The sequence below is a fragment of the Melopsittacus undulatus genome, chromosome 9, assembly GCF_012275295.1.
Source record: "Melopsittacus undulatus isolate bMelUnd1 chromosome 9, bMelUnd1.mat.Z, whole genome shotgun sequence".
In the NCBI taxonomy this organism is placed as follows: domain Eukaryota; kingdom Metazoa; phylum Chordata; class Aves; order Psittaciformes; family Psittaculidae; genus Melopsittacus; species Melopsittacus undulatus.
In genome coordinates, this window is record NC_047535.1 from 12,778,305 (window position 1) to 12,802,382 (window position 24,078).

Below are 24,078 nucleotides of genomic sequence, written 5' to 3' on the forward strand. Positions count from 1 at the left end.
TCCCGAGACTGCCTCCACCGCAGCTCCATGCCCAAGGCGCTGGGGCTGGAGAGAGGTGGAAAGCCCTCAAAGGAGGTGGGGGGAAATGGGAGATGCCACATTAGATGCTGCAATGGTGATGCTGCGAGCTAGGGCCTGGGTTTAGGGCTGTGAGGGCACAAGAGGGGCAGGCACTTACCACCATGCGGTTGAGGGACACCCAGCAGTCGTCAGGGAAATCCTGCAGCATGGGCACGAGGAACTGGAGGCAGCCATCCCAGTGACACAGCAGCAGCATCATCCCAATCAGGTTCACAATCCTCACCACTGCACTGGCCAGATCATAGGTCATGTGGAAGATCTGCAGGGGCCAACAGGGAGCAGGTTAGATGGCAGCTCCCCAGTCAACCAACCCAGCATCATTAGGTGCAGTAACAGGGTCAAGAACCTTGCTAAAGAAACAGAAAAGGCTGCATCAGCTGAACTCAGGTCAGCAGAACCAGCTGAAAAACAGATTAAACCCCAAAATACAAAATCATAATCATAGACCCTTTTGCCCTTTCATTTTGCCTTCTCATTTATATTAAAAGCTTCTTAACTCATTTTATACAATAAGGTAGTTGCAATATTTCTGGCTCATCAGCCACTTGTCAGAAATAAACTCTATCATTAAACTGCAGTGCCCTTCTTTGATTTCTGTTCTTGCTGAATGTATGCTAGAGACTGACCCACAGTGGAAGCTGTTGATACAGTCTCTGCAAGTATTAAATGCAAGAAGGAATGGCCTCAAACTCAGCTGAGACTTCTAGAAGAGGACCTGAGTCAATTGTTTTCTTGTATTTTCTTGCATTCTGCTGCTGCATCACTTCCAGTCTTATGTGAAGGTGGGCAAGGAATAGAGAAACATGGCAGAGCTGTAGAGCAGCTCTCACCAAGGAAACCCAGGCAGCAGCAACCACACCTCTGGGATCAGTTCTGTGTCAGTGTTCTCCATAATATCAGTCAGAAGCAGGACACATTAAGAAGTACAAGCTGCATGTGCAGTCAAATAGACACCATCTTCTTCCTACAGATGGCTGTGGAGATTCTGGGGGTGCTTGGTTCTCCTATGCCCAGCTTTGTGATGACAGACACACAGGGCATGCAGCGACTGCTATCCTGAGCTACATATCCCCCAAGTTTGGTTTTCCATACCTTACAACATGCCACAGTGAGGAGAGATCACAAGATGGCTGGGGTTGGAAGGGACTAGTGGGGGCAATTTGTGACAGAGCTAGGATGGATGGAGGCCTGACAGCCATGCTCCAGGCCTTCCCTGCAGCCTCATCACTGCTCCCACACATGGTCGTGCTGTGCCTGGTGGAGGAGGAGTGAGATGTGTGGACAGCTGGATGTGTATGAAGCGAGAGACTCTGCTGTCAGGTGCCTTCTCAGGAGGCCTCCCCATGGCTGAGGGCACGTGCAGCCTGGCTGCTCAGCAGCACTGCCTGCAATCTGGTGACACAATGTCATGTTTGGATTTATGGAAGAGAACAAAAAAGCAGAGGAATGTGAGGAGTAAAGAAGACTGCTAGGCATCAGATGCGGCTGCATGTCAGAATCTATTCCTGCATTCCCACCTTGGTATTCCCCCCCTTCCAGGTAAAAGACCAAAAGGCACAGAGCCCCTGATACAGGCTGATGTAAGAGAGCAAAGAAAGTTTGGTGTGACTCTCCTGAGCACTGCCTGGGCTCCACCATGCCTCTGTGTAGGGAGCCAGGCATGCAGCGGGTGAGATAGCACCTGGGAATTGCTTCCAGAGGGGAGATACCTGTCAGTGAGGCATCTAAAGCAGGGGACAGGCCATAGGTGTGCTGTGTGACTGGATGGCTAAGTCCATATAGCTCCCTGCTGCTCTGACAAAGACAGTCCTGCTCCTCCCAACCCTCTGACTCTATGTACCTGTCATCATTGCCTATGCCAGGGATCAGCCTCCTCTCATCCCACAGTGTGAGTCTGTTCCAGCAGCTAAAAAGGCTTTAGTTATAAAAGGAAGGAATCCTGGTTTGTCAGGTGAGCTGCCGCAATTGGCTCATCACTGTTGTCAGAAGGAGCTGTTTAATTTGAATGCCTGTTTCCACAGCAGATCTTAACACTTCCCCACCCAATCCTGTGGGCAGGAGGTAAGATGCACTGCGAGATGTGACATGGCCAGACCAGGAGGGAGCCACAGAAGAATGGTGGAAACCAGGATGAATGATTTGGATAACTGCTCCTAAACTCCATTATTCCCACTGCATCCAAGAGGAAGCTGGAGTCCACAGAGTCACTTAGTGGTAGAAAGGCCATTTCAGTGATATTTTGGGGCTGAAAAGAAGAAAATCTCCAAAATCCAGCATGAAAGGCTGTTCTAGGAAATGCAGCTCTCGACGCTGACTCAATAGGTCAGTATGAAAGCTGAGCACATCATTCATAAAGAATAATTCCTACTGGTTTAATCTTTTTTTTTCCCCATTGCAGAAATGCTCATTCTCACGTTGATAACCCAAAGTGAATCCAGCCTGAGTGACAGCCATGGGTGATGCTGTTAATGAAGTCAGAGCAGCAGCTTGTGAAGGATCTCTGAATGGATCTTTTGTGTCCCCAGGGTTTTACTGTGCTAATAACTTTTCCTCTCCCACCTATGTGTGTTTTCCATAGAGCTCCATGCCTCCCGTAACCAAGGGGACTGAAGCCAGGGGCAGGGAGAAACCCTGTCAGATTTAGGAAGCACCTTTCTTCACAGAACCATAGAATGGTTTGTGTTGGAAGGGATCTTAAAGCTCATCCAGTTCCAATCCCTAGAGCAGCTTGCACCAAGACCCTGTGTCCAACCTGGCCTTGAACACTGCCAGGGATGGGGCAGCCACAGCTTCTCTGGGCACCCTGTGCCAGCGCCTCAGCACCCTCATAGGGAAAAGCTTCTGCCTTTAATGTATCTAAAGCAGAGGGTGAATATCCTATGGGAATGGATGGTTTAGGGGAAAGGTGAATGGATATGGAGCTCAGAGGCCATTCAGGATTGCCCACATTCAGGAGTGCCCCAGCACCTCCCACACAGGGTGGATTCAGCTCACTTACTTCAGACCTTGAGATCTAGACTGTTGCTACAGTCACTGGATGGAAACACACACACCCAGAGGGTGACACATCTGAAAGGAGATGCACTGCTCCTTGGGAATTCCTGTTTCTCTCTGCTGCCCATACAGTAAGCCTGGATAATGAACTCCAACTGGAAATATTTAAACTGCAGGTGAGGCAATTCCAATGCAAATGTCAATCTTGGGAGTTACCAGCTCACACTCACTCCTTGGAATATATTTGCATTTACATGCAAGCGAAAAGTAAGAAAGACTCACTGTGCAGCACACAGGAATGAATAACTAAAGGGGTGTGAATGAACACCCTTCACAGAGGAGCAGCTCCTGCTGTAAAGAGGTGTGTGTGTTGCAGGGAATACCAACTCTAGTAGTGTGCTGGAGAGTGGCTAAGTTAGACTGCTGTGCCCTAAAATGGACTATAGAGAGGTGGGGAAGGAACGTTCTGGAATAGCTGGTCCACAAGCCGAGGAATGTGAGTGGTGATTAGAACTTCCCTGGTTTTCATCGTGAACACTCTGGGCTTTCCTGTCCTGCTGTAACACAAGCCAGGCTGGGGCCCAGGGCATCACACCTCCTTCTGTCCCTGGAACTGCTTGTGCTTTCTGCCTTTTGATTGCCTGTCATTTGGAGAGAGGCAGTGAGGAGAAGGACAAAGCACAGATTCACACTAAAAGCACCTCTTTCCAAGGGTATTCTCTGTTTCTTGCTTGTCCAAAACAAGCTGTGGCTTCAGAATCCCTGTTACAAAGTCAGCTCTGTCCTTCCAGCCAAAGAACACCTTGCAATGCTTTCTGAAAGGGCAGCTTGGGAGAGTGGAAGGACCAAAACCTTCCTCCTCAAAGTCATCTGTAGTTATATAAAAGCTCCATCTTGGAAATCTCGCTTCTTCAGAAGAAGCTATCAGAATCCTATTAGCCTGAATCTGTTGTCAGCCCCAAATGACTCTGTACAGTACCCTCCACTGCAGCAGGATTCCTCTAACCTGATCACTTGATCTGGAAGAAATCAAGGACACCTTGGAGAAGTGGGGTCTGGCTCTGTCAGTGAAACAAGGGCTTTGTAATCAAGTTGTATGTTGAACGAGGTGTGCTGGTTTCTGGGGCACACAGCTTGGTGTGCCCATCCAAACCAAGAGGGCACCAGAACTCCTCAGATCCTTGACAGTGATGTGGCATTAGGCTGGCTGTCTGCCTAGGAGGCTGGAGTGCTCCAAGAGCCTGAGAGCACAGTGAGAGGATGCTGTGGTGCTCTGCATATACTGGAAGTGTTGTGCTTGGAACAAATGGGTTTTCCTGAGGGTCTGGGAGGCAGAGACATAGCACTGATTGTGTTTGGAGCCAGCACAGCTCGGCTGGAGCTAAGCATCCTGCCAGAGAGAGCTGACAGCATCCCCACCAGCTCAGCTGAGCACTGGCTCTGCACAAAGCTGACTTCCATGCATGGGGTTTCTGAACAGATTCTGCACCACAGGAAAGCACTGACACTGGTTGTGGCCCTTCACTACCTCTTCTAGCAACACAGTAGTGTTTCTGTACCACTGGATTCAAACTAAGAAAGCCTGCTGGTCCTGAGCCAGTGCTGGGATCTGTATCCACACTATGGTTAACATACAACAGTGATAAATCCCCTTGGATAATCAAGTAGCTGTGACATGGCTCCAACTTAATAGAAAGCAAAGAATTGACTCTTAATTTATGGCTTTAAAAAAAACCCAAAGAACTTAAAAGGCACCACAAATCTCCAAAGAGAACCAAAACATGTCACTCTGAGTGCTCCAGCATCAGAGTTAAGGTTGTTCTGCTGTGAGGAAATATACGTTTACTCACATTTAAGAAGAGTATTTGTGGACTACAAGGAAGCAAGTTAACATGTCTTTCACTCTTCCTTTCTTTCCTTGGCTTTTGTAGGTAACAGAGGTAAAAATACATTTTTCTCACAAAGGCTTAGGTGCCTTTCCAAGCCTCAGTGTTAATCTCTTGATATACTGGGAATAGGGGGTTGCTGGGAAGAGCTTTCCTGAGCCTAAAGTAGTGTTAGGGAGATCACTTCATGGTGGTTGTACTAAGTCCCTGCATCATCAGCTACAGTGTCTCTGCATTGTGTGGGCCTCATCCTGTTTTGTTAGAAAAGAGACTGGACAACAGTGGCAGCACTCACTCATGCTGGCCAAGGTGCAAACTAAAGGCAGCTCATGGACAAACCGGTGGGTTTGCTCAGTTAGGGATCACTACCACAAACCAGGGGCAATTCTTTAGGCAAGGGGCAAAACGTCACCTCTCCAAACTCAGCAAGAGTCCTGACTGACACAGCCCATGTGCAGTGAAGGGTTTGGGAGACTCGATGTGCAGATCCCTTATGGGAGGCTGAAGACAAACTACACACAAAACTCACAGCATGGGCTTGCCCCAGGAGGAAGAGCCCTCTCCAGGCACACAAAGCATCATGCACATTAGAGCACTGAAGCATGGAAGCCACGAGCATACACAAGGCACGCACAGAGACAAACTCCCAGAGCAACTCAGACACTGTAAGGATGCACAAAAAGAGCTGAAAGGGCAGCTCCCACAGAAAATCAGCCTGTTGAGTAACCCCTCAAACAATGTTTCAGCAAAGCAATGCAAAGGATCCCAGCTGCTGGTTGTCCTTCTCCTGCTGCTGCCATAGGAAATGCATTATCAACCCCTTTACTTGCTCCTTCCTCCCCAAATTTCTATTTATTCTTCCAGTGATGTCACATTTAAGCTGTGCCAAAACACGGATTAATTTTACTCCAAAAGCTTTGCTGTCACCAAGCCATATGTTTGGGTCTTTGGGCAAAAGGAACAAAATGCTGTTCTTGCCATGAAAATATACATAAACTCTGAATTTCTGAGGCAACTCAGAAACAGCAGTCTGGCCTGCTGAGAAGGAGCTTAGGTAAGGAAATAGAAATATGTAAGGGAATGCAGCTGGGCTTATTTACCACTTCCCAACATACTGGGAAACAGAAGTCCCTTCTGAAGCATCAGCTTTGGGTCAGACAGCTTTGGGCTGTGCTGATCCCAGTGTTTGGCAGAATGGTGCAATGGCACAGGGGGAAGGGAGCTTTGGGATCCAGACTGTATTGGGACAACGCTGCAAGCACCAGCCAGCACACAGCAGATGGACTGGAGATGGGGAATCATCTGTGGTGCACAGCTACAGCTGCAAGCAGTGTGCAGAGTCAGGGATGCGCTCGACAGTTTGAGATGGCGTGGGATTTGGTTTTGCCTACTTTTTGCTGTGCCAGCAAGGAAAACTATAGCCAGAAGATCAAGTTTTAGACAAAGTCTAGAGTTTGGGGTTGTATCTCTTTTTATGCTTGCTTTGCACCAAGTGACATAATCAATGTCAGCAGAGTTGCTGATGCTGCCTTGAGTCAGTGCGAGAGGAGAATCAGGTCTGTGATTTATTAGGTTTAAGGCTCACGGGGGAAGATACTGTGGAGTATGCTTGTCTCAGGCTGCCTGGAACAGGGAGGTTGAAGGAAGTGCACCAAGTGCCAGGTGTTAAAGAGAGATATCCAAGTAGATTTTGCGTTTCCAATATAATAATCCTTTGTGCTGCTGTGGCAGTTTTCATCTGAAGGTCTCCAGGGGCTCTGCTGACATTAATCTGGTCTGTCTACTATCTCCCATGAATGTGTGAGCTCCCTTATTCTAGATGGACAAACTGAGGCACAGAGAAGGGAAAAGCCACTTGCCAGAGGTTGCACAGGAAGCTGAGAGCAAAGTTTAGAGCCAAATCTAGGGCTGCCAGCTTTGATCTCCAGTTCTAACTACTGCCCGTGGATTACAGCTACTAACTAGGGCCCAAGAAGGTACCTCTCACATTTAGGAACAGCCACTTGACTCCCACAAAAAGCCGGTGTGCATGTGCATGGAGGGCAGAGAGGAGTGATCCTGCAGCAGCCTGCTGCTATTAAAGCTGTGCAAGAGCATGATGCAAGCCTCTACCTCCTCCCAATATGATTTAACTCTTCCCAGGCAGCTTGCTTCTGGCTAATGGAAGTTCTTCTCCAGGTAGGAGCTGAGGGGCCACAGAGAACAGCAGAAAGCTTGTATGAAAACGATAGGCAAAGAGAAGTATTTTCTTGCCTTCTCCCTCAGAGACTTGTGTCTCTATGGCAGATATTTACAGCAGAGGAAGGTGAAGCAGCAGGACTCATTAGCACTGCAAAAGCTGGCAGAAATGGCAGATGTTTCTAGATATATATAAACCCCAAGCTCCTGCCACCACCATGTGCTTTGCCTCTTGCACGCTCAGAGTTGAGGCTGCCATGACGACAGTCCCCCTTCCCCTCCCCATGTCACCATCCACAGCCTCGACTTTCAGTTTTCTCCTTTGAAGAACTTTTGTCACCACAGCAACGTGACACACACTTTTAAAAATGTTTCCTAGCACAACTTAGTGCTTTTCCTGCGTGGTGTTCCATGACCTCCAAGGAAACACGTGTGGGGCTGGGTTGGGCCTCCACTGAATAGAGCTCTATGTCTCACACTATTCCAGTCTGGTTTGGGTTGAAGAGAACTTAAGGCTCATCCAGTTCCAACCCCTGCCACAGGCAGGGACACCTTCCACTGGAGCAGCTTGCTCCAAGCCCCTGTGTCCAACCTGGCCTTGAACACTGCCAGGGATGGGGCAGCCACAGCTTCTCTGGGCACCCTGTGCCAGCGCCTCAGCACCCTCACAGGGAAAAGCTTCTGCCTAAAAGCTCATCTCAGTCTCCCCTGTTCTGGCAGGTTAAAGCCATTCCCCTTGGCCTGTCCCTACAGGCCCTTGTCCCAAGCCCCTCTCCAGGTTTCCTGCAGCCCCTTTAGGCACTGGAGCTGCTCTCAGGTCTCCTCTTAAGGAGACTTCTCTTTTTCAGGCTGACCCAGCCCAGCTCTCTCTGCCTGGCTCCCATGGGTGCTATCCAGCAGAGACTGGAGCTGGCTACGGCCTCTAGTGTGGAGCAATGATGGTATTGTCACCTCCCAGGGAAGCAACATAACAACAGGGCCAGGACTTCAAGATCTCTTGAGGAAGCAACCCTTTGCTTTTCCAAGGGGCTGATGTTCTCATACACCTACAGCTCAGGTTTTATATGCTCTCAGTATAGTTTAATGCCTTTAGAAAATGACAAAAAGTCAAGCCCCAGAGCTGTAAGTAGGTTAGGTGGCTCATTCTCAGTGGGAATTAGGTATCTTACCTGCTTAGGCATTTGGGGTTTTAATCTCTCATGGCTCTTATCTGCATCTTTCGGAACTGTAGTTCTGAGAGGCCAGCAATGAATCATTTCTGGAAATAGGTCACAGGCTTTTTTGGAAGTTTAAGGATGACCACAGTCATCAGGCAAAAGGCCTGTCTAGCTCAGGAGCTATACATAGATATGCTTAGGGAAAGAAGTATCTGGGAGGCTGAGGAGAAAGGAGGCAAAAATACCTGAGGAGAAGACAAGAAACACAACTGGTTTGAAACTGGAGCCTCAAGACCTAGAAATGGCATCAAGAAGGGGCACTGAGTGGCCTGAGAGGCTGGTCCTTGTGGCTCTGTGCTGGACTGGCACTCAGTGAAGGTATTCCTGGCTGGAAAAGGCAGCTGAGCAGCACGATGAGGTAATCAATGCATGATTCAGGTGCTGGAGGTGAGTCCACACCGCAGAACATGTCACAGGGACCTCATCTGTGGTCTCATGAAACCTTCACTGAGCTATGAGTGGGAAAACACCCACTTGAGTACATTGAGCTACCAGCACAAATTCAATTCAACCCGTTAACATGGACAAGTAATGAGAGAGAATCCTGCTGGCACTATTGATTAGGTTATGCTGTTACCCAGGTCAGCAACACCCTTTCCCTAGGAGCCCAGATCTATTCTTGGCAAGGAAATGAAGTTGTATAAATAGGTGTCCTGAGGAAGGGGATCCCAAGTTTCTTATCTCCCAGCACCAACATCAGGTCCCAAAGCTGGGCCATGTCACATTCTGTTTAGAAGCTGTTTGCCTTCCACTCTGGGGTAGCTTTACCTGGTTGAGAGGTAAAGTTAAAACCCAGTAACTACAGAACACCTTCTGGGACAGGCTGATGACAGGCAGGTAAGACACAAGTACCCCAGAAAGACACCAGTGGTATGGGATATGCTTAATGCTCTTAACAATCCGCTCTTGCCCAAAGGCAAGATGAGTCTTTAGCAAAGTGGAGGAGGACTTGATGAGAGGAAATGCTCTTTCTTCCAAGCCATGTGCATTTTAGCTTATGGAATGCACTGTGGGGGTTGGAATGTATTGAAACTGTCAGAGACCATGGGATCCAGCTTGTACTCTGCCTCTGGGTCTGTGCCTTCCATCCTCACAATGTACTGCCAGGAATCCTGCAGGCCAGGAACTCAGTAAGATATTGAATACAGGCCTAAATAAGTAAATGGCTAATAAGAACTTTAAAAAATTGTTTATATTCTTCCTTTGCCATGCTTAATAAAAAACAATCCCTGAGGAATAAGTCTACCTGTGAACAGACTACTTCAGAGCTGCTCAGTTTGGAATTCATTGCATGAAGCACTTCATCACCATTAAGAGCAGGAGAGAGGACTAAATGAATGTCTGGTCTGCCACAGTGCCTCCCTGTCCTCATTTACCTACAGGAAAGAGCCTGACCCTGAGAACTAAGATTTGTATCCATAAACATACTGCCAGAACTCGGGAGGAAGAAATCAGATCAAGAGAACAGATCCTTCCAATGAGCAGGAAAATTGTCTTCTCCAAATCCAGCTTGCCTGGAAGCAGCCCCAGTTCACATTCCGAAGAAGCTGTCACCAAAGAGGTTAGCAGTGACCTTTGTTTTCAGACTTCTTTCAGTCACACTTGAATTTGTGAGTTTAAAGTTCAGAACAGGCATTTAAAATTCCAAGGCTGTCACTTAATGTACTTAAGAGATTCCTATGATCACATCTGAGATATAACATAAACTCACTAGGGCATGCCCTGCAAGTGCAAACTTGCTGAACTCCACAACTCACACAGTTTACTCTTCATCAATTGATATGTCTTTAATTCAGCTTGCATTGCAATCCAGAGAGTAAAACATATGCATATTAACCTGTGAAGCCCTATCTGGATGCCTGTAAGGCTGAAAGAAGCCACACCAAAAAACATACACCCCAAAATGGAATGGGTCCTTTGGGTGCTTTACAAGATCTGCTGCTCACAGATCTCACTACTGCTGCTAGCATTTGTTTAAAGGATCAGCTTGCTGTTGACTGAAAGGATGGTGGTTTTCCCTCCTGTTTTTAAATAGAGAAGATAATGTAGATTTTTATATGTTCTGTCTGCCTTAGGTTTGGTTATATTTGTGTACAAAAGCCCAACAGCCTGGCAGGATAGCTCAGGTCTGCAGGGAGATTGAATACTTGCCACCTAGCTCAATGCTCTACTTTAATTTGATTACAACCACAGCAACCAAGCACAACTTCCACCCTTGACTTTTTGATGCTGTTAGTGATTGTAACAGCCATGAAAGGAAGTGACCTGGCAGGCCTGGAGACTGGAATGGTTTCATGTGCCACGAGGCAGAGAGTGTGAGCAAAGATAATGCAGCTCCTCCGCCTGCAACCCTGGTGACACTGTATTTTAACAGAGACTGAAGTTCACAGCCTGAGGATGCTCAGCACAACGGTCTGATTTGCAGATGGGCTGAGCATTTCCCTGCGAAGTCTCCACTGATCCGCTCTGAGCACTCACTTCTCACTAGGACCATTTCCGACAGGGCAGATGAAACCATCGCTGCACTTCACACCACAGGGATGAAGATTCTCTACTGCAGCCCTGGACAAACTCCAAAGAGGGGAATGCCAGGCTGCTGGGTAGGCTGCTCTTTGGTCCCTTGTAGCAGAGCAGCACAAGATTTCATTGCACAGTGATGCAAACTCACTTGCCTGCAGTGTCACACATGTCGCATCCGGCCCAGGACAAGTAACAGGGACACAACCATCTTTTAGAGCAGTAACAGCAATGTAACCTTTTCAGTACTGCAGCCTTAGAGAATATAGCTTGTAAAAGAATAACATAGTGAAAATAACTCCCTGAGGAATACACCTCCAAAGACCTGCTCCCTCCTGTAACCTTCACAGAGGAGACAGAGAGACAGGAGGAAGAGGAGCTGCTGGGGAAGTGCAGTCGGCAGCCTCCCATGTGACCTTCCCATGGGGAAGTGGCTGGGTGCATCTTGCATCTGTGTGAAGAATCTGGGCCAGGAAAACTGGTTTTTAACCAACCAGCAGCATAGATTATATTTATGCAAGTATGAATTCTCTTCATGAAAGTGTGACAGGTTAATTCCTGCTGTGGCTGTAGATACATTCTAGACAAATGAACTAAGAACAAAGACGTTTATTAAAAGCATCTCTACCTAAAGCATTCTTAAAGCTCCATTAATATATGCTGGGCAGGAGCACAGTCCCTAAAGGCTGCCACTCTAATTAGAAATTCAACAGGAAATGGTGCCTGGTGACAGGTCTCAAGGCAAAACTCCCCAGAGCTGCAGCCTGGGAGAAGGAGGAGATTTGAACAGCTCTTTTAGGGGCATAACATAATAATATTATCATTATCATAATCATAGTAATAAGAAGAGTTTGACAGGGATGTTGTATGCTCAGGCAAATGCAAGGGTGTTCTAAAAACCTGCTGCTGTACCCTCTGTGCCTGAGGTTGAGCCATGGCTCAAATCAGTGTAGAAGGAAGTCCCCCATCTTATTCACAGTATAGGGCTTTTCTGCCCTTGACACAAATCTTCCAGCCCTTGCTTTGCAGCAAACCTGTATCAACCAATCAATCAAAAAAGCAGAAGATACTAGGAAGTGTTTTAAAAGGCTATACAGTTCCCCACGCAGGTCTTTATCCTTTTCCCCTGGAAAGGAAGAGGCATTTTATCCTAGGGCCCTGCCTGTTGGAGCTGGAATGGACCCAGATGCCACCACGGCATTGCAGGATGCTCACACGGAAGCCAACAAAGTCCTAATGAAAACTTTTCTTCTCATAGCATCACATGATCAGCAAGTATTTGAGGGTGTTTCTCTCCAAAAAGTACACTGCCGATAGAATTATTTAAATAAAGCTACTTGTTTAAGGCCCAATCTTTGCTATTTTCCTTCTGAAATAGCTTTGCTGATGTATCTATTCAACTTTTCTTTTTAATACTAATGGGAAGGGGAGCCACCACTCTCTCCTGATTTACTGCTCTCCTCACATGGGGCAGAGGGATGATAACCCACCTCCTTGGAAGACTTCACCTCAATGTGTAATAGTGAGAGATTGATTTAAACCTGGAAGCAGGAGTGAGGTTTAACCTTCCAAAGCTCTTGTTGTCTCCCTTATAACTCTGGATACACTTAGAGCTCACATAAACCTCCAAACTGCCCTTAAATTGTGTTGTCTGTGGATGTCTGAATACCTCCTGTCTGAATATTTCCTTGAATGCATTTGGAATTTGCTGCCTTTTCAATTTCACTGACTGTTCCATATATTTGCTGAATACAGCAGGAGAAATATAGATGGCTCTCATCTTTTTCTAGCTCACTTATTACTTTAGAGGTTTCATTTAATGTCTTCTCCTTAAAGGAAAGAATTTCAAACTTTTCATTTATTCCAGGTTATTCTCCATCATTCTCATCAGTTTTCTTTGAACTCACTTTACTTGTACAGTGTGGAAGTAGCCTAAATAACTAAAATTGGGCTATTTTTATACTCAGTTATCCTACCATGTCCATTTATACTATTTTTAGTGCTTGTCTCTATGCTGTGCTTCCCCAAACCCAGTTCTGCTTTTTCATCCCCTCCACCACAGAGCCAAGCAGTAAGAAGTTATACGGAAGCAGCTTCTATAAAGCAACTATACTAAACAGATATGGAAGCTGCTTTAAGTGTTCATACTTACTAAGTGTTCATATTTACTCTGCTTGGTTTCTTGGTCAGGTTTCAAAGAAGCTGAGTCCTTTGGGAACTCACTTCCTAGCCTGTTCATTCGACCTCTCCTGCCTTGCCCTCTACAGTCTGGATCATTTTTCAACTTCTGCTGCCTTCTCTGATGTAATGACAGACTGTGCACACGCAGGCTGTATCTACACTGGAAAGCTCCAAGCAAGCAGTAGCTATGTGGAGCCTTGTGGCACACTCTTTTCTATCCCTGGCAGCCTGCAGAACTGGTTCAAAGTATCAACAGTGAATTTAGAAGGGCTGAGTTTCTCAGGGTATCTGCTTCCGCATGCTGTTGAGCCTCAGTCATGCTTGATGCCTCCAGAGCACATGACAGAGAGCTGTGCACAAGGGCCTCCACCCTGGATGAATCCAGGCTGTGGTGGAGTCCATATCTGGATGTGTGCTGGCACAGATGCAGAGCAGACGCTAGACAAGCTGGGAGTTTAGAAGTGGTGCAGTCTCATGCTGAAGTGACAGCAGGGATCAAGAAAGGCTGACATTGCCTTTTCTGCCCCCAGAAAGAGTACTAGCAGAGTGGTATAACTGCAACACAGCACTAGGTTTCTGCCCTGGAGAGCAAGCCATACTGCAAGGGATGGAGAAGGGACCAGTGCAGTGCTTCAGTGGTCTGCGTTTACTATGAGCGTCTTTTCCATGAGCATGTCTAACCCAAGGCAGAATTATTATGAAGTGTCATCAGTGATTATAAATGAAGCCAGATCCCTGACCCTGGAAAGCTCTGGCAGAGCAAGAAATGTGAATGAGGACCCAAGCATGGCAGGCAGAGGATGGAGACAACAGGAGAAGCTGCAACATATGGGAGTAGGCAAGGAGAACCAGCAGGGCAGCACATGCTTCCTAGGCAAAGTCCTCCTTTCAGAAAGCTTTAGCACCAGGACTAGATAATTCTCTGCTTTAACTAACACTGTTAGTTTCTTGCATTTATGGTGCTTCCCCCTCACAAAGGGAATAGGGAATTAAGATGTAGACAAAATCTTCCAGAGCAGTATGGGCTAAGAAACATTTTGGCTGTTTTGAAACCCAACTTCAGGCAATCTCAACCCCTTCTCAGTGCTGTCACTTCAGCAGCCTGGGAACAGTGGTGGGATGCCTCAAAAACCCAAGGTTAAACTAAGCATGGAATGATGCAAATACAAGACACTAGACTTGACCTCCTCACATTTGAAAGCCTGATATGAAACCCAGGTAAGAGCCTGCTCTATCAGTTCAGGACTTAGCATGAACTCAGAGTCATGGGATCTGATTTCCACCTTCTGTGTCTGACTTAGCTGAAATCTCACAAAATTTTGCCTCTTTTCACTAAACTTCCAAGAACATCTGCTGGGTTCAGGTTGGATCTCCCCAAAACCCCAGGCAACTCAGTGTCTAGATTAGCCTGGTGTCCACATCTTTAGCAAATGATTGGTATTTGAATCTAAGCCACAGAGACAAGAGACGATCTGAACATCAGGATTTCATTGCAGATCCCATCTCCCATCTGTAGCCTAAATATCATGGGTGATGCAAGCCATTTTGACAAGACTAATGAGAAAGAATTTGGCAACTCTCTCTTTCAGGATGAGTTCTGATCATCTGCTGGATGTCAGGAGGGACATGAGGAGGAATGTGGTGCGGATCATTGGGGATGAGGTGAGGGACATGTGTAGAATGTTTTTGGATGCGATTAGAGAAACCTAAAACTGAACACCAAGGAAAAATACTCATTGCAAGACTCTCTCAGCAGCATTACCTTGCTAAGAGAAAGGCAGAAAGCAATAGCATTTAGGGCATCAAAACCAGGGCTGATCTGGAGAACAGGAGGCTTCCATGAGTAGCTAGGACTGCAGCAGGATCTGCCCAACCCAACACCTCTTTGCTTAGACCCAAGGTGACCTGGCAAATCCTTATCACCACAAAAGCCAGAAGGGGAAGCCCAGCAGTGACAGCCATGGCCAGGCACAGTGACAGGCGTCTGGCCAGCATGTCCCATCACCCTCCAGCAGACCAGCCAGGCTGTGCCAAGCTGTCAGCCCCATACACACACACAAACACACACATGGGCTCAAGATGAAGGGATGCCTCCGCTATAACTGATAACCACAGATGACCTCCAGCTGCCATCGCTTCAGGAACAAAACGGATCTCTCCCTGCTCAGCCTGTGAACTGGCTGACATTGCTCTCCTTCAATTCCAGCCATGGGGAGCTGTGCCTTTAGCACCTGGCTTTGAGGCTTGCCAGCAGTAAGCAGAAAGCACACAGCTTGCTGTCCTGCTCCCAGGAAGCTCCGGATGAGGACTCGGAGCACTGCCCTTGCAGTCAAGCCTCCCAGCCACCTGGCCTGCCACATTCTGAGGCTTCCAACACTGAGTTCTGCACTAACCCCTCACACAGTTATGCCACAGGCTTGTTTCCCCATCACCACCCGGCCTTGCTCCTGGTCCTTTCTCCTGCTGCGGCTGTGATGCCAGTGCTGGCATCTGGGTTTGGCAGCTGCCTCCCATCCATCAGCACATCCCCTTTTCTGTGCCAGCAGTCAATTAAGCTGGCACATCGATGCAACCTTCCCACCTTCCTGGCTCCATAAAGCAACTCACTGTGTGTGGAGCTGCCAACCTCGGAGGCAAGAAGCTGGTTATTAGCCGTCAGGCCAGGGAAGCTCTGGATGATCTGCGAACAAGTGATGGGAGCAAGAAGCTACTGTGCAGGTGCTGATGCCCAGCCCTCACACTGAGAAAATGCTCCATCCCCTTTAGCTTGGAAATACCCTCTCCCCCCTCTTCTGTTTGAAAGATATCACTACAGAATATTTTCTCCCCACTCCCAAAGCACTGCAGGAAGTTTTGAGGTGCTGTCCCTCAGTTCTCAGCTCCCCTAGGAAGGAGGGAACCCACACAGATAACTTTTCCTCCAAATGACCAGAAAAATTGCTAGCTAATCAAAACAGGCTCTTCCTCACTCAGACAACTGATTGTAGCCCTGGCTCTTCTCCCCTCCCTCACCCCATTAGCTGATCAGGGTCAAATGCTGGGCTTTGAGGCTGCTTCTCCTCCGCCTGCTGCTGCTGCTGGCTAGAGACTAGAGAGCTAGGAAGGAAAGGCTGAAAGCAGCCAGCAATAACTCTGTCTGGGTAACATTTACCAGGCAAGTAAATGGCAGAGCATTCCAAGCTTTCCCCTTCTGGAGTTTGCCACACTGCACTTGCAGCCCACAGCAGTAGGTTTACTTGAATACAAAGAGCAAGGAGGATGGAGCAGTACAAGGCTTCACAGAAATGCAATTCTTACTAAGCCCATTGGGTATTCAGTGAGGCTATGACCCTGCTGCAGCATGGAAGGTACCCCCTCCATGGGGCTGTGTATACCCAGCCTAGAGCACAGCCAGCAGAGATCCATATGGATTGCTCTGCAATGCTGGTGACTCTTTCGGAGGAGATGGGAAGGATGCGGTCCCCTGACCATGCATGGCTACTTCAGTGGATGCACTGCTTCAGGCAGGCTGGGAGGGTGGCCCAGGCAGCCTCCTCTACTCAGCAGCACGTGGAAGGCTGCTGCCAGCTGCTGCAGGTCCCCAGTCAGCACTCTGCAGCACATCCACATCTGAAGGCTGCAGATAAGGGGAGAGTGCTTTGTGATAAGGTTCCTTTTAAAGGCACCATTTCCTGTAGGAGCTTGCAGCATGTTGTGTCTCAGGAAGGGGGAGGAAGAAGAGGGTAAAGGCCAGAGGAACATGTTCCACCCTGGCTCCAGACCCCATCATCTGCATTCCCAACACTCACAGCCAGCCAGGATGGAAACTGGAGGGGTTTTTCCATCTTCTTAAAGTGGGCTGTGTTCTTCCTTCCCAGCTAGCTGCTAAAATGACCTTGAAGAGGGCAAGAAGGGCAAAAATGTATATGTGAGAAGCATCATCATTGTGTGCTTCTATCTCATCTCCAGCAACACTATTCCCAAGGGTCATGAGGGAAGCTCCAGAGAGATTCCTCAAGTTCCTCTGAAGCGTAGCTGCCCTCTCCCCACATGCACCCATAGGATGCAGTGTTTAAGGCAGCTGCAATCTGCCCACTGCTATGTGCTGACCCCTCTCCTTCACAGCAGGTGCATGAGAGAGATCTCCTGCTTTCCATGCTGAAGAAGCCATCTCTTCCCCCAGACAACAGCAAAACCCAGCTCCCCTCTCTCTGGTCTGCTTATTCTCTGTGGGTTGAAGCACATTTCTACTGCCTCATTTCACAAAAACCCTCTTCATTCTGCTTTCCCCTGGCCCTGCCAGCCTTCCGTATTTCCTTCACATTTGAGTTGGACCAGGTCTGCCTTATGCTGAAGACAAAATACAAACATATCTTTCACATCTGGAGGGAAGAGAACTAAAGGGAAAAGTTTTCAAATGCCCTTCCTCTTTTCTACAGCTTGAGGTGATTTATCAGCTGGAAAAGGCAGCTGGAAGGATGTCTGCATCCTGGCAGGGAACAGACCTTTGAAGAAGGGCTGAGTGCAGAGGAGCAAGACTTGCCCATGGGCCAGGTCTGTGGGCAGGGGAAAAAGCCTGCAGAAGGCACAACCAACCTGAATCACGTGTTATTTTCCTCTCTCCACCTGTATGCAAATGTCAGCCCTTTTTATCCTTCCTTTGCATGGAAGAGTACTATGGAAATAGAGAGGAAGGTGACATGGCACAAGCTCCCCATGACTCATTAGCCATTTTGCATCTCCCACAGATGCTCTAGCACAAGGCATGGATGGAGATACAGGGAGAGTGAGGAAGCACTGAGCCCATGCGATACCCAAAGCTCATCCCATTACAACACACACAAACCCACCAGCAGAACATCCCCCTCCAGCTGCTGAGGGTATTGCCAGCGAGCCCCTGGGAAGTGTGGAGCTGGCCAGGCTTGCTCTAGACGGTCTCTTTACATCTCCATGTGGCACATAAGGGCCATGTTAAGTGCCATGGTAAGGCTTTGCCAAGGGCTGCTCCCAAGTTTTTCCAGCTTCCGTGATGTGCTGTAACAACTTGCCAGTGTACAGAGGCACAGTTCCCTGACCACCACTCCCAGTTTTCAGGGAAGATTTGTACGTGTGGTGAATTTAGGGGAATGCTGCATCCTTCTAGCACTGAAAGGGAGGACCTTTGTCAGTGACACGGTCACACTGGCACGTCACATCTCTCCTGGGCTTACCCTGCTACTCGGAGAAATCAGCTGGGTCCAGTAGAAAGGACTGGTTTTGGGTGTTGGGGATGAGAGGATGACTGAAACTCCTTTATCTCTTCAGTACCTTTAATTGGGGATTACTGACAGAAGTTTCTGGACTTTGGCTGCACCAAGTTCATCTAGAAACTACCCAACTTCAGCTTAATTCTTTATAGCACCAGAAAAGCCAGACACACTGGTACAGGAGAATTAGCGGATTTTTGGGTGATGCATAGTAGGAAGGACTCTAAATAAACCCTATTTGAGGGACAGCCTTTCCAAACTGGGCTGCACTGAGCCACAGCGAATCAAGAGGAATTAACACCCAGCAGTTTGCTGGCTGAAAAATAAATATATATAAATGAAAAGAAAAAACCCAACAACCACAGCTTTTGTTAACTGCTCCCACCCCCTCCAGGGACCTGGGGAAGAGCAGGCCTGTCAGCTGCTGCAAGGGACATTATCCTCACAGTTTCCTGCCAGTGTTTACAAGGAAGTGCTGCTGCTGCTTGTCTGACTGCTTGTCACTGCCAGCACAGGGACAGGCTCTCACACTCACCCTCCCCAGGTGAGAGCATCTGAAGTGAACCACATGAGGGCAGCCCCTGCTGCACCCTGAGGTTCAGCTCTGAGCACATCTCTGCACTGGGCATGGGTGTGGGGAGTGGTTGCTGCCCTCTCCTCCACCAGCACTGCACCAAGTCACTTCTCTATCTTCAAGGCATGTTCTGCTCCTGGCCCACAGCTGACTCACCACAAGATTTCCCTCACACCACTACCCCTCTACACTAAATCCACTTACACACTGCATAAACCATCATCCTTTCATGATCCATCCTGGCTGATGAATCTGAGAAACACTCCCCAAATTTCTCCTTCTCTTCTAACCCTCAGACTAACAGAGTAAACCACATGATGATAACATCCTCTTCTATGCTCATCCACTTTGATGAGCCCAAGTCAACAGGTAAAGGGAGAGGATACATCACAAAATAATGAAAAGCTACATGAGACAGAAGTGTGTGCTAAGATAAAGATACGTATGTCCCACACAGGGCTGTTTCCAGGGAGGAGCAGGACCAGTGTTCCCCAGCCCTGGGGCAGTACCGGCCATAGGTTACTTAGCCCAGAAGCGCATGTTTCTACCCTATCTCAGTGGGATGCTCAGGGTCTGTGTTGAGTACATCCCAGCCCTAACAGCACCTCAGAATTGTGAATGAACTGCAGTTGTTTAAGATCTCTGAGGTGACTACATTATCATCTTCATTTTATGGGAAGGAACATTACAGGACTACAGGCATGTGGCTCATCCTAAGCCTACAAGGAACCAGCAGAATACTTGTAGTGTTTCTGTTTTCAGATCACATCTCTCTTTCTTCAGCTGTCACAAAAGGCAGAATGATCAGACCCTCTCTGATTTCTGGCTTCTCCCTCATAAATACTGGATGAGGAAATGGCAAAGAGAGATCCACCAGCAGGTCAGCAGGGAACTGCCTGCTACATAGCTCTGCCAAGGGCCACCACTGCCATTTTGCATTCTCAGGGAAAAGAGTTTTCTCTTAGGTTAAAAAGCCCAAGTCCACCACCTCCCTTCCTTCCCCTTTCCCTCTGTCTGTGCACAATACACCCACTGCACTCTGCCCCTGACTGACCAGATCATGTAGAGAACCACTGAGGGGAGGACTGAGAGTGCTGCATGGTCCAGGCTGCTCTGCAGCTGACCCAGCTCAGCACTGCTCAGCAAGTGGCCGGCTGCCACCACTGTCCCTCAGATGCTGCAGTGCACCCAGCTGAGCACCGCTGAGTCACGGAGCCTTGGAAGTGCCAGGGGTAGGAGAGGAGGTGTGTGAGTGAAAAGCAGGGCAATTCCCATCTTTTTCCCATTTTATGGAACATTCTTGTTGAGGAACTTCTGGACAGGCATCACCGAGCTCACAGCTCTGGCAGCTGCAGCTCTGCAGGACTGAGGAAAGGGAGGAATAGTTACCAAAATATCCCTGGCCATGTGGGAGTAGAGAAGGTGACAGACGCTGGAAGAGATGAACAGGGGACATGAGTTCCTTGGAAGGAAAACCGGGGGTGAAGATCAGCACTGCCAACACTTCAGAATTCTTCTGTGGTGCTTGAACAAAGTGAATAGAAGGTTCTCATCCTGAAATCACAGAGGTATTTCCAAGTCCTTTTCCAAGAACGCAATAAGGAAAATTTTGCCATGAACTGCAAAGAGGTTTCAGAAACATTTGCCATTCTGCTGTGACTCTGGGAATGTGGAAACTGTCTCACCCTTTCCTCTAGCCCTTGGAGTATTCCTGTTTATCAAAACTGGGGGAGTTAAAGCAGAAGAGGAAGCTTAAAAATCTGCATCCTTATGAGAGAAGCAAGAATGAAATGTCATCTCTCAGCTCCGAAAGAGTTACTGCATCGATTTCTGCTTCAGAAAAATGAGGTTAAGTTGGATGCATTAAGCTGGCAAACTGGATAATTGCATGTCCTGAAACTGTCTTCGAACCAGCTCTTTTCACAGCGGTGCTCAGAAAATAACTTCATCAATAAGGCTCCTGCCCATTAAGCCTTTGCACTCTCTGTGCCGTGCTCAGGAGTGAAGCCTGTCCTTCTCAACAAAGACTTCTTCTTCCTTTCACCTCGAACTAGTAGGGAAAGTAGAGCTGCCTGCATTGCATTACCATGTTTCTGGCAAGAGAAAAAGAGGGTAAAAACCAAACACATTCTCAGGGCTGGGGGTTTCTGGCTCGGGTTCCCCACACAAATGTGCTGCTGAGAGTCTTGCACTAGGGATGGCAACTTCTCCTCTGGAGTGGAAGTGAGATTCACTCAGAGCCAAAGCCTGGCCTCAGGTTTGTGTTCCTCCATTCCTCAGCAAGAGTTGCCAGGGGCAGCCACTTCCAGTCCACCCAACCCTGGTGCAGCCCCAAAGGCAGGAAGGGTCCTGACCCTTCTGCATGGCTGATGTTGCCCTGTCCCCCTGCTTGAGTGCACAGCGCCTTTGAAAGGCAAGAGCTTGCCTTTGGCTACCTTATTTGCATGGCAAGGCATTTGAGTTCTTCAACTCACAGCATTATGTAGGGGTGGTGCTGGAGCCTGAGGGCTCATTCCAGCCCAGCGACCCTTGTCTGGGAGAGGGATTCAGGCTTCTGCTCTGCCTTGAGCTCCACAACACAACAGCACTTGCCAAGGGCTGTTGTGTCTGTGGTCAGTGAGGTGTACTGCAATCGCCTGTTCTCTCCCACCAGCCCTATCCACCTACAGGAATAAAACTACCCTGGATTCCTCTGGTGTCAGTGGTGTCTCAGAGTGCCCACAGCTTCGAGGGGGGAGGCAAGCAAAGCAAACCAGACAAAGAAGAAACCACACACATACCTAAAGAGCTCTTGAGAGATTTTCCAGGATCTAACCCCTTGATGCCAGTGAGTGGGGTATTTTACCTTCCTGCCAGCAGGGATTTGCTTTCCTTCAGTCCCACTTCAGCAGGAGCAGCCTCAGGTCCCACCTGCCCAGGGACTGGCTTGGAGCACATGAGGATGCTCTGTGAGGAGATGAAGTAACTGACTTCAACCTCTCTTGGTGAAAAACAGCTCCACATTGACAGGCTCCTCCTTACGTTCCAAACTCCCCTTTTCTCCCTCCCCCATTAACCAACTTGATTGTCTTTTTTCCATGGTCCTATTTTGGGCCAAGCTCCTGCTTTATTCACACAACTTAGAGATTTGGCACTCTCTTTTCCAACCCTGTCTTGCTAAATACAAAAAGTGAGGTGAGGAAATGCTGTTCTCCTCGGCTACCTCATTAAAGCTTTTCACTTGCTACAAACACAATCAATAGTGCCTTCCTGGAAGAACCTTCAACCAGAGGAGTAATGTATTTACCACCATTTGCCAAGGCTAATGGTAAAGCACACTGACTTTAAGAACATGGTGAGTTTGGCAGCATATGATTCCCATACTCCCAAAAGGCAAAAACAGACTTGGCAGTGGATCAGCAACCCAAATGGCAACAAGAATCTCCTGAATGGCTTTAGGAGCTGCATCAGCTGTCTTGCTGACATCAGCACTATATATATACACATCACATATATACCATGCATGTGCTATATTGACATATACTGACACAAGGCTCTGCAGAGTAGACAGCCTACATATACAATGGGAGGAGCTCAGTTCCAGCTCCAGAGAGAGTTCAGCCCTTGCAGGTTGGCATTCACTGGGCTTTTTCTATGGGGCAGAGCTCTACTGAACTGTGAATCTGTGCTCCTACAGATTCAGGGACCCAGGCACTGCCTTTGCTGCTTCCTGAGCTCACCAGATTTTTCAGTGATTTAGAGCTTTCCTTAAGCTTTGCAGTCAGAGCACAGGGTTGTGAAGCCCCCTCTTTCTGTTACAAACATACCTGGTATCACACCACCTCATACATCACCTCTATGACTGAACACAGCAGGCTGTGTCAGTGTGCTGAAGGCCCCCACCTGGCCACAGCTGGAGCATGCCCCATCCATAGAGCGTGCAGCCTTAAATGGCACTAAACCTTAGAAACCACTCCAGCACCTCTCTGAGGACCCTCTGTTATTGCAACACAACAGCACTGATAAAGCCTGCCAGAAACCCCCTCCACAAACAATGGCCTGAAGAAGAATGACAGGCAGCTGGCAAAATCTGGGCTCTGAGCTGAAGGCAGCTGGTGCTGGCAGAGAAATACAGGGACATGAGCTCCCCAGGAGAAAGGAAAACTCACCACAGTGCCCAGTGAAGGGGCACATAAGGAGTAGGCTGGGAGGAGTCTGAGCAAAGAGGAAAATGAAAGGCTGGAGCAGCAACCAGCGATCACAGTGATTAGAGATCATTAGAAGATCAGCTTTCTCTCTTTTGAAACCTCTATAATTCCATCTAAGCAGGAAAGCCCAGACTGGTGGCCCTTGTGACTCAGAACCAGGGCTGGGTACAGCTAGACCTGGGCACTAACACACCCTTACACCCTGGCCAGTACAGACTTCACTTCAGAAGCGGGTGGGTGGGGGGAATTTAACCCCACTGTTGCTACTAGAGGGAGCCTGGGGCTTACCAGAGCCAGCCCCAGTGATGAATTTGTCACACAGGTACCTGGCTACTTAGAACATATGCAAGAAAAACCTTCCATGCGACAGCAAATGACGCTACAACCTGGATCTGAACTACCGACCTAGAGACAAATGGCTCCATGCCCTAATCCCAACCCCTCGAGCCATCTATTCCCCTGTCATAGCATCCTGTTGACAGCAGACACATTAAGCAGTGCCAGAAGGTAACTGTAAAATAATAAAAGGCTTTTTTACTTTTTCATGGCAACCTCTGTAGCTGTGCAGCTATTCAAATATTTGCCTGGCTTCTTGTAATGCATTATAAACCCTTCTTTATGACATTTTCTCTTTGAAACTATTCTCATTTCCCAGGTGGGAGCTTAATTTGCATTACAGCAAAGATAAACACCACGAAACCCCACTTTTTAGGTGTTTTTTGGCACAGAGCAGGGGATGGATCACTAAATGACTGTGAGCAAGTGAGGGGAAATCCAGTGTCTGGACAGAAGCAGAGAACATTGTTTCCATCTGTGGTCTGTCCTACTTCCATAAAGATGTGCTGTACAGTGGAAACAGTTCAATGTGGTACAATCTTCTAATGCATCAACAAGAGGGTTTTGCCATTGATTTCAGCTCAGCCTGAGTTTCCTGAAAAGGAAAAGATGCTGGAGTTTTGGGTCACTTTGTGCAGGAAGAGGGAAAATTGCTATAATTTGCATTATGGTTGTAATAAGCTCCTCTAATGACATTAAAGA

General features: G+C 48.0%; 1 protein-coding gene across 2 annotated transcripts in view; it reads right to left on the reverse strand.

Moving 5' to 3' along the window:
- The window catches only part of HCN4 (hyperpolarization activated cyclic nucleotide gated potassium channel 4), a 98,378-nt gene that overhangs the window by 41,090 nt on the left and 33,210 nt on the right, over positions 1 to 24,078 (reverse strand). For both annotated transcript variants that reach the window (XM_031045991.2, XM_034066247.1), the window contains exon 3: positions 179 to 340. In XM_031045991.2, the coding sequence (XP_030901851.2) occupies positions 179 to 340 (162 nt within the window). The remainder of the gene's footprint in view (positions 1 to 178; positions 341 to 24,078) is intronic.